This window comes from Oncorhynchus gorbuscha, linkage group LG04 (assembly GCF_021184085.1).
Source record: "Oncorhynchus gorbuscha isolate QuinsamMale2020 ecotype Even-year linkage group LG04, OgorEven_v1.0, whole genome shotgun sequence".
Classification (NCBI taxonomy): domain Eukaryota; kingdom Metazoa; phylum Chordata; class Actinopteri; order Salmoniformes; family Salmonidae; genus Oncorhynchus; species Oncorhynchus gorbuscha.
Genome location: NC_060176.1, coordinates 17,804,517 through 17,822,554, shown reverse-complemented (window position 1 = coordinate 17,822,554; position 18,038 = coordinate 17,804,517). Strand labels below are relative to the sequence as shown.

At 41.6% G+C, this 18,038-nt stretch overlaps 1 protein-coding gene across 1 annotated transcript; it reads right to left on the bottom strand.

The window, feature by feature from the left end:
- Positions 1-324: 324 nt before the first annotated feature.
- LOC124033781 (alpha-parvin-like) lies at positions 325-13,334 on the bottom strand. Its single transcript, XM_046346068.1, has 13 exons — positions 13,039-13,334; positions 10,442-10,531; positions 9,212-9,282; positions 8,990-9,092; positions 8,704-8,844; positions 7,602-7,717; positions 7,443-7,501; positions 6,424-6,443; positions 6,221-6,282; positions 6,066-6,134; positions 5,883-5,984; positions 5,731-5,803; positions 325-3,258 (listed from the first exon to the last, which is right to left on the bottom strand). Exons 1-13 carry the CDS (start codon positions 13,172-13,174, stop codon positions 3,182-3,184), a joined length of 1,119 nt encoding a protein of 372 aa, XP_046202024.1. The 5' UTR covers positions 13,175-13,334; the 3' UTR covers positions 325-3,181.
- Positions 13,335-18,038: the final 4,704 nt, after the last annotated feature.

Below are 18,038 nucleotides of genomic sequence, written 5' to 3'. Positions count from 1 at the left end.
GTTTGTGAACAAGAAATTTGTGGAATGGTTGAAAAACGAGTTAACGACTCCAACCTAAGTGTATGTAAACTTCCGACTTCAACTGTAGATTAATCTAAACCGAGCAGGACTTTCCATCTACAAACTTCACTGTCTATTCAGCAGAAGGTATCTGCCAGTAAACCACGGCCATTAGAGAGAGATTATGGCATAACCGATTTCTAAAATGTGATTAAAACCAGATGGGAGTGCAGATTGTATGAGGCAGAGGGTTTTACGGTATCACACAAAAGCATGTTTTTAAAGCAGAGTTTCATGTCCTGCCATCTAGAAAAAAATCACTTCAGTGCTGCACAGCTTTAATCAAATTAAGAATCTCTCCCTTTAGAAAATGTCTTTAAGCAACAAACAGGAATGATGTGTCTCTAAACGTGATATGCATTGCTGCCTATCTGCTAATCTCTTGACCGGATTTAATTACAGAAAATCTCAAAACCCTTACCAAACATAAATCAATATCTTCCATCTATTGTTGAAATATGTGTGAAGAATCATGGAAAGGAAAAAACTGATTGCACACAGGGAAAATGGCTTAAGCAATCTTCAGCAAGAAATGTAACAAACCATCCATACAAAAGGAGTACAAGGTAAAGCCTTTACACCCATATGCTACATAGAAAATAGGAGCTTTCAAGTAACTTCAATGAAGGACCAATTCACTCTTTCAGATCAGAATCCGTGGTGCCAATCAATAGATGCCAACATAAAGTGCCAACCCTGTAATAACTATGAACCACTTATCAGTAGTATTACTCACTTCTTACCTCACCTTTTGTGTGTGCGTCTGTTTTCTCAGCATAAGAGCAGCTCTTACACTACAGAGGCAAGAGAGTATCATGTCTGTTAGTCATGCGTAGAGGCTTATTTTATATAATGAATGGAGGGAGGGATGTAGAAGATGCGATGGGAGGGTAATTACTTTAATGGCTGCAAAGGCTCCTGTTCAAAACACCTTTGCGCACAATGGTTGATTATGGATGGTCATTTCAGCTTTCTGATGAAAACGCAGAGCTCTTAGTCTCTGGGCTTGACTGATAATAGCATGACCAGAAATGTGTCAGAACAATGAAGTACCAAAATACATTGTCACATTCTCCCCTAAAGGTCTAAGCCTTCAGTTCTGAGCTTCAATTCATGGAAATAGTGGTATTTGTTAAACGCACCACAAAAAGCAAGATGAAGACAGAGGGTCAGAGGTTATACGGTATGATGTATAGAAAGATAGAAACTCAATTCACAAGAGATATGACCAAGAGTAAAAACAGAAATATCAAGAAAACAAAGAACTGAGCTATGAGTATTTTCTACTTTAGGTAAGTCACTCATTTCTCCTCTCACTCATTTCTGTGCTGAATTAAATGAGTTGACATGACACACTAAAAGCATCTTAACTAATCTTAAGTGTCTGTAAATTGAAAGAAGTGAATTTCAACTCCTAAAAAGAAGCAATTAAATAAAAGAAACATGCTACATAGATCAAATCAGGCACAAAGAAATTCCACTAAAACTTCTATTGTACCCTTGTCATGCATTATGTGCTGTGCTCAGTAGTGTTGTTACTCAAAGGAAAAAATGTGACCTTCCTATTCGCAGCTAAGCACTTAGCAAAGCCACTCCGTCAGTGTGTGGTTAGCAAATTCATTCATGAATTGCATTTAGAGCACCTCTACTTCTTGGGAATACTGTAAGCTAAGTTCTCATTGTAAAGCAGCCACTTCCACCAACATCCACCGTCCCATACAGTATTATTTTTCTATGAAACGGTACAATGTCAGGTGTAATGAAAGTTGGGTAAAGTTATGTTAAAACCACCAAATCCTGATGGTATTTAAAAAATGTATTTAAAAAAGGCAAGTCAGTTATGAACAAATTCTTATTTACATTGACGGACTTCACCGGCCAAACCTGGACGACGCTGGGCCAATTGCGCGACGCCCTATTGGACTCCCAATCACAGCCGGTCAGAATGTCTGTAGTGACACCTCTAGCACTGAGATGCAGTGCCTTAGACCCCTGTTCCACTCGGGTGCCACATTTTCTTGTGCTCTTCTATATTTCACTTGATGAGATGGCATATTAACAATACAGAGCATACAAGTTTCCATGGGAAGGAATGCCACAAGTTTGCTACAGCACAAGGCCCATAATCAAAACTGCACTCAAGACCACAACATAGGAAGAAATGATTACGACCTTCAAATTAAAGTACACAACAGAATCAATTTTGGTCAAATTCCCACACAACATTCTCAGCACTACTAGCTCCTTCTGTTGAATATAGTGTATGTTTTATCGTTTGAATTCATACTCCACTCTTGAAACTGGCACTGTACTGGGGTCTTGCTGTTCTGTAGTTTTAGTAAACACTGCTCTGGAACATTACTTTACAAACTTTTTTTATGAATAGATTATAAACAAATAGTCAAAATTAGCCATACATCATACTTTGGATAAGTACAAAATATTTTTAAGACTAACAGCTTCATATAATTTATCTAAAATACTTTCTTTGGTAAATGATGAGCCAAAATGTCACTAAAAGGTAGACTATTTTTAAAGCACAATGACCAGTATTAAAATATATAAAATTAGACATAAACCAAACAAAGGTAAAGATATGCAGCGTGGCAGTATATAAATTAATAGTGCGTACTATGGGGTGCCACTGCGTTATTAACCCTAAAAATCAAAAACATTCCGAGCCAATTCAAAACTTCTGATTTCTTTCAAAAGATGGGAAGTAAATACTTTGATAAGGACAAACTCAGCTGTCATACATTCAATACATCTATATTCTGATCCTTCATGTAGTCGGAAGAGAATCCAAGTAGACTTCAAACGTTTCGGCCCGGAATGACAAGAACAATTCAACATGGCAATGACTCAACAATAGGACGGCATAATCAATAACTCATTAAGTTAACCTTCAATAATACTGAAATATATCTGTCTTTTCATATCCAAGTACTTTACAACATACTGTGCTGTACTTGTGTTTTAGTGAGCCTTCAGCAGGACAAAGCTAACACAGGTGGGCTCTCCCTATTAGATGCATCGTGTTTGCCCTGAAATATACATCTAAACAGGGCATTTGCTTGATAGATACGTCGATATAACTGAATGAACGGTGAAGCTCCCGTCTTTATTCCACATTTCTGTATTTGGTGAAGAGGTTGTAGAGTACCCTCAGAGTAGACTTCAGGTCACAGTTCACAATATCTGCCAAAAGATCAGAAAACCCAAAGGCAAACTTTAGTCTGGGAAACATTTACTAGAAAATAATCTAAAATGACCCAGATTCAGAGCTACGATTTACATGCTATATGATACCTTCTTCAAACATTGCCTGTAATTGGAACCAGCTCCTGTTGCTAGCTACTGTATACTTAAGACACAACACCTATAAGATCTACATTAGCCCATTACATCCAGTGAGGCAAAACTGTCCTCTTTCAGCTACGCTGTGAGGAAAGATGCATTATAAAAACAGATGCTTCCATGAAGATGTTTTGATTGCAGTGCACTTTAAGTAGGCCTATTGCTATAATTTGGCATGCAACCACCTTTAAATCAAACATAAAGGGGAACACTTAAATGTTACAGCCCAATGCAGTCATCATGGGCCACTCACTGGTGCTTGACCGTACCATTAAAACTATTACAGGCCTCATTTCAATTAACACAACGGTCACATAGTAATACCCAGGGGGAAAAGTAATCCCACATCAAATAGGGCGGCAGGTAGCCTAGCGGTTGAAAGCGTTGGGCCAGTAACTGAAAGGTTGCTGGTTCAATTCCCCAAGCCGACCGACTAGGTGAACATTTTGTTGATTTGCGCTTGAGCAAAGTAGTGCCTATAATTCGCTTTGGATAAGAGTGTCTGCTGAATGACTAAAATGAAAATATGTGCGCTCTCTCTTGGTTGTTATGATTAGAAGGCATGTTCTGATTATATACAGGGTGTTGAGTAACACACCCCAAGGGATAAACATTACAATTTTTTTTTTATCCCTTAATACAAAATGTTGAAATTCTGTTGTCACATATCTTTCTTTCAGAAACAATGTACAGTTGGGCAAAAAAGTATTTAGTCAGCCACCAATTGTTCAAGTTCTCCCACTTAAAAGGATGAGAGAGGCCAGTAATTTTCATCATAGGTACACTTAAACAATGACAGACAAAATTAGAAGAAAAAAGATCCAGAAAATCACATTGTAGGATTTTTAATGAATTTATTTGCAAATTATGGTGGAAAATAAGTATTTGGTCACCTACAAACAAGCAAGATTTCTGGCTCTTACAGACCTGTAACTTCTTCTTTAAGAGGCTCCCTCTGTCCTCCACTCGTTACCTGTATTAATGGCACCTGTTTGAACTTGTTATCAGTATAAAAGACACCTGTCCACAACCTCAAACAGTCACACTCCAAACTCCACTATGGCCAAGACCAAAGAGCTGTCAAAGGACACCAGAAACAAAATTGTAGACCTGCACCAGGCTGGGAAGACAATCTGCAATAGGTAAGTAGCTTGGTTTGAAGAAATCAACTGTGGGAGCAATTATTAGGAAATGGAAGACATACAAGACCACTGACAATCTCCCTCAATCTGGGGCTCCACGCAAGATCTCACCCCGTGGGGTCAAAATTATCACAAGAACAGTGAGCAAAAATCCCAGAACCACACGGGGGGACCTAGTGAATGACCTGCAGAGAGCTGGGACCAAAGTAACAAAGCCTACCATCAGTAACACATTACACCGCCAGGGACTCAAATCCTGCAGTGCCAGACGTTTTCCCCCTGCTTAAACCAGTACATGTCCAGGCCCGTCTGAAGTTTGCTAGAGAGCAATTGGATGGTCCAGAAGAAGATTGGGAGAATGTCATATGGTCAGATGAAACCAAAATATAACATTTTTGTAAAAACTCAACGCGTTGTGTTTGGAGGACAAAGAATGCTGAGTTGCATCCAAAGAACACCATACCTACTGTGAAGCATGGGGGTGGAAACATCATGCTTTGGGGCTGTTTTTCTGCAAAGGGATCAGGACAACTGATCCGTGTAAAGGAAAGAATGAATGGGGCCATGTATAGTGAGATTTTGAGTGAAAACCTCCTTCCATCAGCAAGGGCATTGAAGATGAAACGTGGCTGGGTCTTTCAGCATGAAAATGATCCCAAACACACCGCCCGGGCAATGAAGGAGTGGTTCGTAAGAAGCATTTCAAGGTCCTGGAGTGGCCTAGCCAGTCTCCAGATCTCAACCCCATAGAAAATCTTTGGAGGGATTTGAAAGTCCGTGTTGCCCAGCAACAGCCCCAAAACATCTAGAGGAGATCTGCATGGAGGAATGGGCCAAAATACCAGCAACAGTGTGTGAAACCCTTGTCAAGACTTACAGAAAACGTTTGACCTCTGTCATTGCCAACAAAGGGTATATAAAAGTATGGAGATTAACTTTTGTTATTGACCAAATACTTATTTTCCACCATAATTTGCAAATAAATTCATTTAAAAAATCCTACAATGTGATTTTCTGGATTTTTTTTCTAATTCTGTCCATCATAGTTGAAGTGTACCTATGATGAAAATTGCAGGCCTCTCATCTTCTTAAGTGGGAGAACTTGCACAATTGGTGGCTGACTAAATACTTTTTTTGCCCCAATGTATGTGTACAGAATGAAGTCACCCACCCTCTGCCCGTGGCTTGGGTTTCTCCAGGCTGCCATCTTGCATCAGCTCAAAGGAGAAAGCCACATTGTGCACCTATATGGGAAAAGAGATCCAGCATGAGCCATGCCAGTCCAGTAAGCAGCTCACTGTAAACTTTCACAATGTAGCCTACCTTTTGGTCAAAATGCTCTGGTGTTAGGAAGAAGTTGAAGAGAGGAACAAAGTAGCCCTCAAGCAGTCCCATCAGTAACACCAGGTACACACCATCAGCAAACTGCATGACAGGTAGAACAACATACCAATAACGACCATGTTCATAAGCAGGTATATTAAAAGGGAAACAAAGTAATCTCACCTGTGTGTCCAATTCAGACACCTCCAGGTTCAACTTGTTCAAGTGCTTGTTCACAAAGGTGATCAGAGTCTGCAAGAAGGGCAGGTACTCAGTCAATGTTAATGTTACACAAACAATGAATACCTTCGATTTTTCAAAATAGGATGGAGACATGCCTTTTTCACCACATTCAGCTTGTCTGGTGCATGGTCAAACAAAGTGTCAAACGCATCTCGCTCTGAATTTGAATAGGAGGTTAAATGATTACAATAACAGAATGTTCATTTTAGTAACACAGAAGTAATACAATAGTAATAATGTAATGGCTAATTAACTCAAATGAATACATGGTAATATGACACATTTTGAAAATGTTTACCATGTCTTCCTGATAGAGCCCTGCAAGAGAAGAGAACAAAGTATTTCAGCACTGGTATCGTACTGTGTAATCACAGCGCTGGAGACCGACATTAGACGAAACAGACAAGTTCAATTGAGAAGAAGAAATTAACTAGGACTTTGTTTAAACTGGAAAATATTAACTGAATGCAGATGGTCTAATCAAGAAAGCCAGGCGGAAAGACAGAGATTTGCGTTGTGGTTCTATCCCAGGAGCAGTCCGATCAAACGCTGTGTGGTGGGCCTGCCTGGTGGACATGTGCCCGGGAGGCAGTGGCTTGTCTTCACGGTCCAATCTTCCCCGGCAGAGACATGCTTGAGCAGCTGCTGCCCCTCGCAGGACAACAGCCCAGGGCCCCCTCCCTCTTATCTCCAGAGCTGATTTGCACCCGTTGGACCACTATTAATCAGATGCAGCTCCATAAAGCAGTGGTGTGGCTGGCAGGAGCAGAACCCCCAAACCCTCCTCCCCTCACTAAATCCGCCCATCAGCATGGGACTCCAACTGTCCATATCAACCCCCCAAGGTGTTGGCGTGTCTGCATTGTCTTTCCGCTTTAATGCGAGACCGGGAGAGGCCGTTCCATTCCTCTCATCAGTCCCTCAATTGTTCCAACTGCTTCAATGCCCAGCGGACTCATTTGCTGACTAATTTGTAAACAGATATTTACAGACATGTGATTCGCCCTATAATCACCTTGTTTTGAATGACCTTTCCAAGGCAAAGTACATGATTGTGTTCGGTTCTCGTCCCTTATACTTATACCTCCATTAACTTCGAATATCGAAAGCAAACGATATAATTAACATAATCTTCACTGACAAGTTTCTAAGGCCATCTTTCCTTAAACATTGGCCTTCATTTTCTTGGCTGCCTCTGTAAACAATTTCCCAACATTTTCTCTTCATACCCTGAGGGTCTGATAAAGGCCTAGTGGAAGACAGGACAAGTTCGGTAGTTTCATCCAGACATCTGCACATAGTTAGTAAAAGACATACTCCGTGTTCCCTGTGATCTCTTCCTGAACCTGGCGAGACTGCAGGATCCCCTCCCGTTTCTGTAGGGAAAAACAGACAATTATGACATTTGACAAATATTTCACTTGTTTTCAGGGTTTCCCTTTTCATAGTACAAAATGTATCAGGAAAGGACTATACCTGTACAACCACAACTTGAATGGACACATGATCAGGTAGGCGGATGGGGGCACGGCAGTGCTGAGACAGTGCCACCAATAAATGGAGAATGGCCACGATGCTTTTAGCATGGACAGCTAGGGGAGAACATAGGAAAGGAAACGAGAGGAATGTTATAGTACATCCACTGGGCATTGTCATTAAACAGATGATACACACGCTGGTGCACTGGAGCAGGGTTCAGATAAGGAATTCTCTTTTTTCACAATTAGCGAGATAGGCGACTCTCAGCTTTCACAATGCCAAGTTGAAGGTTAAACAAAGGTCAAAAACAAAACGATGAACTCCGTGTCAGGTACAAACTGAACTTGTGTCTTTGGGGTAGAAGTAATGTCTTTGTTAGAAAACTGTTACAACCAATTCCATTCTTGTTGTCTGTTGTGTCAAAGCGATCCATGTGACTGATACACCGAGCTGCAAATTACAGCTTCTTGAAAGATGGAATTCCAAACATGCTCATTTACCACAAAAATATTACATTTACTATTTAGAGAACCTGTATGGGAGGATACGAGTGAAAAACAAAGGGATTAGCTGTCCTTTGATCAGTCAAACAATCCTATTGATTTCCTCAAGTGCTTTTAGATCGTCTACAAAGGATAAACCGAAAATTAAACTGAAATTTAAGAGAATTAGAAGGTTGCAATACACCAAAGAACAATAAACCAATGGAGAAAAAAAACATGGCTTCAGCATATTCTTAAAAAATAAACATGGCAAAAATCGAATTGAAAATTATTATTTTTTTCATTGACCTGCTGTGTACCGTGACCTCCCACCACTTGAGACAGGGATTACTTCTATGGTCATAATGTCAGAGGGTCAGCAGGGTGCAGATTAGTCCAATGTGAACTTTCTCTGTGCCTCTCTGTCACCCAACAAAATGACCAAACAAGCAGGGTAAAAAAAATAATGACCTTATTACATTACCTTTACATTGTCTTTTACACACACAATTGGCATAATAATAATTTTGATCAACACATTCCAAATGGTTTATTAACAAATTAATAGAATACCAGGGATTTGAGTGAAACAGCGCTCTGTGAAACATGTCACCTACAGTCAATGGTCCATTTGATGTTTCTGATTGAGACCTTCAGAGTGTCGTTGATCCTCTCCAGAACTGTCTGCAACTTCTGCTTCTGGGCTATCTCAGACTGGGTCACCTCAGCCACATTCAGCCGCTCACCCTCCAGCTTCTCTGTAATACAAAGATAAATAAATATGTTTTATTGTCACATACAACGAGAACACATGGATCCAATTGGAATCAGACAAATACCAGAGGATAATGTGCTGCATTGCAAGCATAGAAGGGATGTTTTGGAGGGAATTAAATACTTTACCAAAGAGTTTCTGCAGAACCTGCCCATCGTAGAGGTCCTCAGCCAGGTCTTTGACAATGATTCTCTCCCCCACCAGCACATCATTGATCCAGTCTATGAGTACCTGCATACAAAACCTTATATAGAAATTAACAGGCACATACAAACTGTACATTCAAAAGGCACAATATTGCTTTCCAATGCTTTGATTGTGACATACGGCAGTCATTTTATATCTCACACCTTCATCAGCTCTTGTAGTTTGGGGTCATTCCTGGAGTTAGGGTCAACCATGGTGCGGACCTCATTCTCCTCTAGAACCACACACACACACACACACACACACACACACACACACACACACACACACACACACACACACACACAATGAGATAGAGCATTAGAGTTTGCTGACGACACAACAATGAAGATGGCCTATAGGGAGGTCAGAGAACTGGCAGTGTGGTGCCATGACAACAACCTCTCCCTCAATGTGAGCAAGACAAAGGAGCTGATCGTGGGCTACAGGAAAAGGTGAGCCAAACAGGCCCCCATTAACATCAACAGGGCTGTAGTGGAGCAGCTCGAGAGTTTCAAGTTCCTTGTTGTCCACATCAGCTATGAACTATCATGGTCCAAAAACACCAAGACAGTCGTGAACAAGACACAACAAAAACCTTTTCCCCCTCAGGAGACTGAAAAGATTTAGCATGGGTCCCCAGATCCTCAAAAAGGTTCTACAGCTGCACCATCGAGAGCATCCTGACCGGTTGCGTCACCACCTGGTATGGCAACTGCTCAGTATCTGATCGTAAGGCCCTACAGAAGGTAGTGCGTACGACCCAGTACATTACTGGGGCCAAGCTTCCTGCCATCCAGGACCTGTATAATAGGCAGTGTCAGAGGAAAGCCCATAAAACTGTCAGAGACTCCAGTCACCCAAGTCATAGACTATTTTCTCTGCTACCGCACGGCAAGCGGTACCGGAGCGCCAAGTCTAGGACCAAACACCTCCTTAACAGCTTCTACCCTCAAGCCATAAGACTGCTGTAAAAAATGACCTCAACTAACCTGTACCCCCGCACACTAACTCGGTACAGGTACTCCCTGTATATAGCCTCGTTATTGTGTTACTTTTTACTTGAGTTTATTTGGTAAATATTTTCTTAACTCTTCTTGAACTGCAATGGTGGTTAAGGGCTTGTAAGTAAGCATTTCATGGTAAGGTCTACACTTGTATTCGGCGCATGTGACAAATACAATTTGATTTGAAAGAGCGAGAAAGAGAGAGCGTGTGTGTGTGTGTGTGTGTGTGTGTGTGTGTGTGTGTGTGTGTGTGTGTGTGTGTGTGTGTGTGTGTGTGTGTGTGTGTGTGTGTGTGTGTGTGTGTGTGTGTGTGTGTGTGTGTGTGTGTGTGTGTGTGTGTGTGTGTGTGTGTGTGATACACTGCAGGAGTGAAGGTGGAGGCCTTACCCAGCATGGTGTCCTCTGGGTCCAGCTCAAAGGGGATGGGGCTGAGTGGCAGGTTGATGGCATTCATGCCCTCCTCCTGGAGCTCAGACACTGCAAAAGCAGAGAAGCAGAGACCTTTAGTGGCGTGACTCAATGTGTGGCAGGCTAATTATTATACAACTGTGCTGAGACCTCCATTGAGTTAATAGGCACAAAAAATGTGTCCAGCAGAGAAAATCGGAGGGCAAGTCAAGTAGCATCAGCAACACACAACATTGGCCCTCATCATCTCAGCAGTAAAGCTCACATGTACACAAATAACAGAGAGAGTGAGTCTTTCCTCCACTCACCTAAGGTTGTCCTCTACACTGATTCCACCCAATTTAGGGCTCTTTTCTTCAGGTTAAGCTGTGCTCTTCATGCCAGGTTGTCAGTATTATGGCACATTGGTCTTACCAGGAAAAGTTGGCTCACAACGCATGTCTCTAATTATAACCGGTTATCTTTGGTCACGTTCGGGTTAGCCAGGAGAGAGAGAGCTCAGTCTAGCTTTGATCAATAAGATGAAGCGCCTCATTGTAGCCAGTGATAATACTATATGGGGAGATTCCCAGAATGAGCCAATCACACTATTACCGTAAATTGGAGTAGATGTAAGAGAGTGTATGTCTATTAACTAAGCATTCATGGTCAGTTGCTCTGATAGCTCAGACCATGCTGATAGCCATTACCTCTTTGAAAAAAAGCTTTCTCTCTGAGACACATCGCCCCACACAGGACAAGGCCATCCTCTCCATCCAGTTGCTAGGCGTTCATAGATCTAGTCTCGGTCTCACGCTGCTGTCCTGAGCATCCGCCTCCTTCCCTGATCATTTCACTTACCTCGCCTGGCGTTGTGCAAATTGGCACATGTGGGGAATTCACACAGGTGATGTGACAACCTGACCACTCTGTCTGGCCATGGTGCCAGCACTGCTAGTTCCTGTCCGGACCAGTTGATGTCAGTAAGATCCCTATAGCACTGATGTAGAGCTGCATAACATAACGTGATAAAGGCCTGCAGAACGAACTACTATATGTTTTTTTTCAGTTTCCTCCCAAACAGAGAAAGTGCCCCCTGGAGATGTCAACATCCTGTTAGTAATCAACACCAAGATCTCCCTCTGCTGTTCAGGCCTAACCCACAGAGACACCTTCCTCCTTCCTCACACTAAAAGAGCTGCATCCATTTGGTTCCTCAACAAATTGTATAACCAACGCAAAAGCGTCATCTGGATAATGTAAACCTCTCTGTCTGTCTCTCTGATCTGAAAGTACTGCTCCTCAGTTCACAGGCAGAGACACAACATGGTTTACAATAACGCTCATATGATTGAAATACTGTATGTTGCTGTCACGGCAGTGGAGAGGCCCTCCATCGAACAGACCCCTACAGGACCAGGTTGGACGGTATTTGTTCAGTATTTTGGTGAATGGGGCTCAGCTGCACACTCACTTTCACATGCCCCTCAGGAGTATATATAGGGCATGTCTGTATCAAAAGATACACTTCAAATGTAATTAATAAAAAAGGGGTCAAAGTGTCTTCCAAGAAACATTATAAACAATAATAGTGCTTCAGACATTTAATCATACTTGATGCTTGCTCATTTACCAAAAAGATTCAATGAAAACTCAAGTGCTTGTCTAATTCATCATACTTAATTAAAGGTATGATTTAACTAAATGTGAAACAATGAAAGCCTTGGCAGCCTCTGGTCTGAACTCAGGCAGTGGTTGTGCTGGAGAGAGCGTGCAACTTTTTCCTCATTCCTTGGTGAACACAACTGTGATGGAATATCAGCAGCCTCTTATCCTTACATGGCAGTAGCTCAGCCATGTGTACTGTAAACACAGACACACACAGCCTTCTTCTGCTATGGCTTGGACAAACACAATGTAATTACAACTCAAATAGACCCTGTCCCCCTCACCAAAAACAAAATTATCCAAATTATTATCACAGTTATTTGATGATAGATTCAGACATCAAACATGAAGAGGGCCTTTCAATCACCATCCCCGTTGTCGTATAACAAAATGACGTCATGGAAATAGACACACCTCAGCAATTCCTCGTGGGCCTATACTATTGCCGCGTTCAAAACAACTGTGAACTCAGAAATCTCCGACTTCATTCTTCAGTGTGTTCAAGACAACTGGGAACTTGGGGGGTGGGAAACGAGCTCCGACTGGGAATGTTTTTTTTTCATCCACCTCGGAATTCAAAGTCGGGAACTCGGGCATCTTTCTAGAGCCCCGAATTTCCGACATGAAGATCATATACGCCATGATTTGACCTAGTTTTTTCCGAGTTCCCAGTTGTCATGAAAGCACCATATAGCAACGTTTCTTAACTTGTTTTCACGCAAAAACTGTCATTAATCTATTCAACAAACTGATTAATTCTGAAGGGAAAAAACGGTGGAATGTGTCTATTTATAGCATATAGCCTAATGTAGCTTACTGTTCAACAGGAATCGTATTTTATTTCTATATTTTTTTTAGCTTTCGTGATGTCAACGTTTTTATGTAGATGCCTTAATAATAAATACAAAAATATAGCCTAATGAACGAACCTTCTTTTGCCTTTTTTCTTCTGGCCAAAGTTCCCCCAAGTTTTCCGAGGAAAGAGTCATCTTTTTTTCTTGAAGGTGGTGATTTTGGAGTCGGAGATTTGGGAGAAGAAGGTGATTTCTGTGGCGAAGAAGCCATTTGCCGTTTTTACTGGATATTCAAGCTATTGAGACTGTTGTAGCCTATCATAGAAACACAACTTTCTGCTTGTCAAAGTCTACGGAATAGACAACGACGGAAACGGAATTCCAAGTATTTGCGCAGCCATCCGACTTCTCCCTGTTATTTGATTCCCGTACACATCCCGTTCCCACCCACATTTTATGGATATGGAAAAAATAAGATAGCCTATGTCCAGCTATGAGGAATAACGGTATAGTGAAGCATGAGCCGATAATATAAAAGAATCAGAGGGTTTTCGATTATATTCATAGGAAAATTAAGTCCAGCGAAATTATCAAACGTATTTTTCCACTATCCAGATTAATTTACTTTCAGCAATATAATTCTCCATCAGTTTTATTTGACTTTTGCTAAACATGAGTTTACATGGGGCTAGAACAAGGCCAATATAGGAAATATCACCAATGATATACAGCACACTCGTTCTGCAGTCCTAACATGGAGTGTAACAAACTTGTTCAAAGAACCCCTATCCTTAATGGGGGAGAACGGGTAAGCCAAGGCAGCGGACTCAATCAGTGTTCAGCCAGATCAATACATGATTGCTTATTTACCTCGTTCTGCTAATGATCTGGTGAACTTGGTCTAGCTAGCACAGCTGACCAGGCAAGTGGGAGCTGTTAGCAAAGCAAGGACATTCAAGCCCCTACTTGACAACACAGGCCTACACATTTCTGCCACATTATTTACCTCCAACATCTTGGGATGTAATCAAATATGCAGATGATAATAAATACATTTTTGTGTGTTGTTTTTACATTAATAGTAACATACTCTTGCTGTCTAGTTTTATGAAAACCTTTGGGTGAACAAAAGGCCTATTGTGCAGCCCTTTTGCCCTCTCTTTTGATACAATTATGTGAACAAAGCCATGTAAACAAAATGCACAATGGCCCTGGCCTTGCCCTGGGCTGTCATTAGAGGAGACATTTCCCATGCAGTACTGTTGGACTATCTGTGGCATGGCCCTGGTGCAGACAGTGAGGAGCCCCTCTGGTCAGGACGTCTGGGGCCACATCACCCAAGAGCTCTAACATTGAGTTTGACCCATCTGACCAAGCTTTCAAATGCATTTCTCACTAGACTGACGTTCTCTTATTTGACAAGAGATGGACAGATATGCTCATAGTAGCTTGTTTTAAGGCAGGCTTTAAGAATGACATAATCAAATTGACTCATATTAGCACTCAACTGATATGACTAAGAGCATGCTTACCAACTTATAGGTTTTTCTTCTGCCATCAGGAGTCATACAGCAAAAGGAATAGAAGTCCTAGATACATTATTTCACCTGCAACATGGTTTATAATTAACACATGTAGATATTACTCTTCTGAGATACATTTACTGTAACAATGTGTGTTTTTTTTGCTTATGGGAACATTTGTCTTGTTTCATTTAAGGGAATGATTTGAAAAGTGCTAAGAAAATGAAAATGTGAATTTTATTTATTTATCCTCTCCACAGCGTTCTATTTTCATTGCCACTCACAGCTTCTGTAATTTCATTGCAATTTCAGCCTTAGATTGCTGTTCTTTTTTTAATGCTAATCATTGTTATTATATAACCTGTGTGAACGACAGTTTTTTTCCATTTGCGATAAGGGCATTTACATGAAAATATGAAATGCTCTCAGGGTCAATCCACAGTCACATTGCAGTCCACGGGGATGAGCAGAGCGAACAGGCAGATACAACAACGAACAATGACCTCTGCAGTGGATTCCATTTTACACTAGCATTCTACCAATGCCCCTTGCTGTGCCATACTCAGTTCTGTGAAAGACAGTGAGGGGTAAGAGCAGGGCCACTTCACATATTCTTTGCATGACTGAAACCTCATATCGGTCTTTGCTCTGCTGTTAGAGATACGTTTCTGAAATCACATTCAACATGTCCCTGCAGCTTCTGTTGTGTTGATCACATGCGGAGGTGGGAATGTAACTCTTTAGACTAGATACAATTAATGAGAGAGATCTGTGATAGGGCTTGTGTGATTATTTGTCAGTGCATGTGTTCTCCCATGGCCGTGTCAGCTCTGTTAGGTTTTCCCCTGTGCTGGAGGATCCTGCTGTGGTGTGAGGCATGAGGAGCACGTTAAAGAGGAGTGGGAGCGCTGAGCGCTGAGCCCACAGCCCTCCTCCTTACACCTCCACATCCCTCGACCTCAGCATCCGGCCTCCTCTGTGCCTTCTAAACTCCCCGCTGTGGTCATCTCCACAGACACAAAGAATAACAAAGAACACAACTCTAAAACGCTCCCTTTCCTCTCAGTGGAGTCCCACCTCTCTATCCACCATCCAGGGCCATGCACCCTGTCACCTTACACCACGGACTACTGTCTCATCTGAAGCCTTAGGTCATGAGTGCGGCTCGCAGGTGGACTCCCAGAACACGCTGATCATAACGTACTGAATTAAAAACATGTATTTTGATTGATGCGGTGCTGTTGTTTCAGAACGGTGACCAGGTTAAGGACGGTCAAGTTCACAGGCAGGGGGCTCCTCAGATGCAGCGGTGACACACACAAACACATGTGCACACATCAAAACAGACTTGAGTTATCACTGTGATACTTGACTTGCCCTCCATAACTGGTCTCAATTAACCCCAGCTCTCACCAATTCCATCTCCAGGCATTAAATGCTGTGTCCGTGACAGACAAGTAATCCAATGCCAAAGAGATCATCTGTGCAGTTTGGTTGGGCTAAATGCTTTTAAACTGCATCTCTGTTCTCTTCAATTACGTAAGCAAGGAGTGTGTGCCGAGTCTAAATGACTTTGCATGATTTGTTCTCAGCTGGTAATTTAATTTAATATCACTAGCCAGTTAATAGGCAGATAACCCTTAGGTACTGTATTATATAGCATCTGGTACCTCCACTTGCCCAAGCATCTGTTCCATGATAAATAACTGACGTCAAGAGGTATGGTTATACAAAATGTATGAAACAAATTAATAGAAGTGGTTATCACAACTGATAGCTAACTATTTAGCAAGTTCCTAAAATAGAAACAGAACTTTTTAATTTCCTTCAACTGATAGATTTCATTAGAATCTGTGTCAGTATTGGTCACATGTTGGATCTGACAGGTTGGCACACGGTCACATTGTTTGTCAGATTGAGATGTGACTGATGGTCGTGGTATTCAGAGCACCTTAACCTTTCCATTGGGAAGATAATGCAGTCTGTCCTGTAAAACTTGGCCTGTTTGTCACCAAGCTGCCTTATCTTACAATAGAGAGGTGAGCCATATGATAGGAGCCAAACACTGGGGATCAAACAGACCCTCCCTTGAGCAATTTGATTATTCAGGCAAGATTTCATCCTGTTGTGAATGACATTAAGCATGGAGCAGCCAGTGTGGTCTGATAGGAGAGATATCAAATCAGCCACCATGCATATTGTGATACCAACATAAACCTGCCTGAAGCTGATGGTTTAACTGGTTCAGTGAGCTGAACAAGTGAGAAAGTTGGAGACAGAAAGAGAAAGAAAGTGTTTCCAATTCTATTGGTATGCTCTAGGCCTTGGTTCTTTTAAACATGTTTATGCTGGCCAATGCCTGAACCCACATATTAGACAATTACATAGAGGCATTTTTGGGTCATTTCCATGATCTCTTGATATGAGCCTCTTTCTAAACAACAGTGCTTTCTAGTGGTTACCTGTTCCAATGACATATTAGAGGACATGAAATAGAATCAGTAGGATAGAATCATTACACTGTTATGAGCTGTGGTAGATGGTAGCTGCCAACCCGTAAATGACTCATACGTGATCAGTTAATAACTTAGATAATGTAATTTGATCCATTTAGTTTATTTTCCCAGAGTTGAGATCACAAAAGTTACTGTGAGAACTAGAGTCCAGAGGGTATTGCTATTACGTAGCAGAGCTGCACAGCAACGGGTGATGACAGAGGAGGAAGGAAGGGGCAAGAGGTACAACAGGAAAAGGAAATGGTGGAGACAAGAGAGGAAGACCTTACAGACAGAGAGGCAGTCATGCAGTATAGTGGCAGAGGAGAGACAAAGTAGGGGAGAGTGAGAAACACAGGCACACATACATACCCGCACATACAGGCACTATATATTAATATCTCATCACCCTCCCTCTCCTGGGACAGTGACATAGATCAGGGATCAGGCTGAGGGGAAGGTGTGAGTCAGAGTAGAAAGTGAAGCCATATCACACTGTTATTGGAAACAGTGATTCCGCCAGTGGGTGGCATGAGAGGCTCAACGTTAGTCTCATCCAGGCCAGATAGGAAAAACAGTTCTCAGTCCCTTAACCAGCTGCATATTACTATAAGGCAGTGATTTACAAAGCACGGCTGCTGAATAGAAAATGCCATGTCAAAGGCGGTCAACTCTAATTGACTGTCAAGAGAGTGTGCCACTTCAGTTGAGTGTAATTTCCCTTTGCAAGTAATTGTTCTGTAATTTCTGGAGACATTAAATAGCTCAAATGCCACTTTAAAAAAATGTAGCTTGCCCCCGGATCCCGCTTGCATAAACAGTTTTTTTCATTTTTTACAAATTATTTATTATATTCTGTCCTGTTGATCACTCAATTACTAAATAATGTCAGCTATGCACATTTACCCTTGACTTGATAGCTCCAATGGCTGAGGTAAAACAGTTGGCATTTCTCAATTGACAATCTCAAATCTATGCTAAGGGTTGAATGCTCTGAAGGCAGCAGATTAATGAAATAAAATATCTACTTTTATACAACACCAAAGAGACACATACCTGTGTGTGTCATGATTTATCTCACTGAATACATTGCTTTTACAAACCTCCATTGTTATTT

What these genes read in the sequence shown, in the direction of transcription:
- LOC124033781 (XM_046346068.1), bottom strand. Translation starts at nt 13,174, where the DNA reads ATGGCTTCTTCGCCACAGAAATCACCTTCTTCTCCCAAATCTCCGACT. An exon ending in AGCTGAATGTGGTGAAAAAG is followed by an intron (nt 6,135 to 6,220) that starts GCATGTCTCCAT and finishes CCCTTCTTGCAG; the next exon opens with ACTCTGATCACCTTTGTGAA. An exon ending in CAGAGCATTTTGACCAAAAG is followed by an intron (nt 5,804 to 5,882) that starts GTAGGCTACATT and finishes TTTCCCATATAG; the next exon opens with GTGCACAATGTGGCTTTCTC.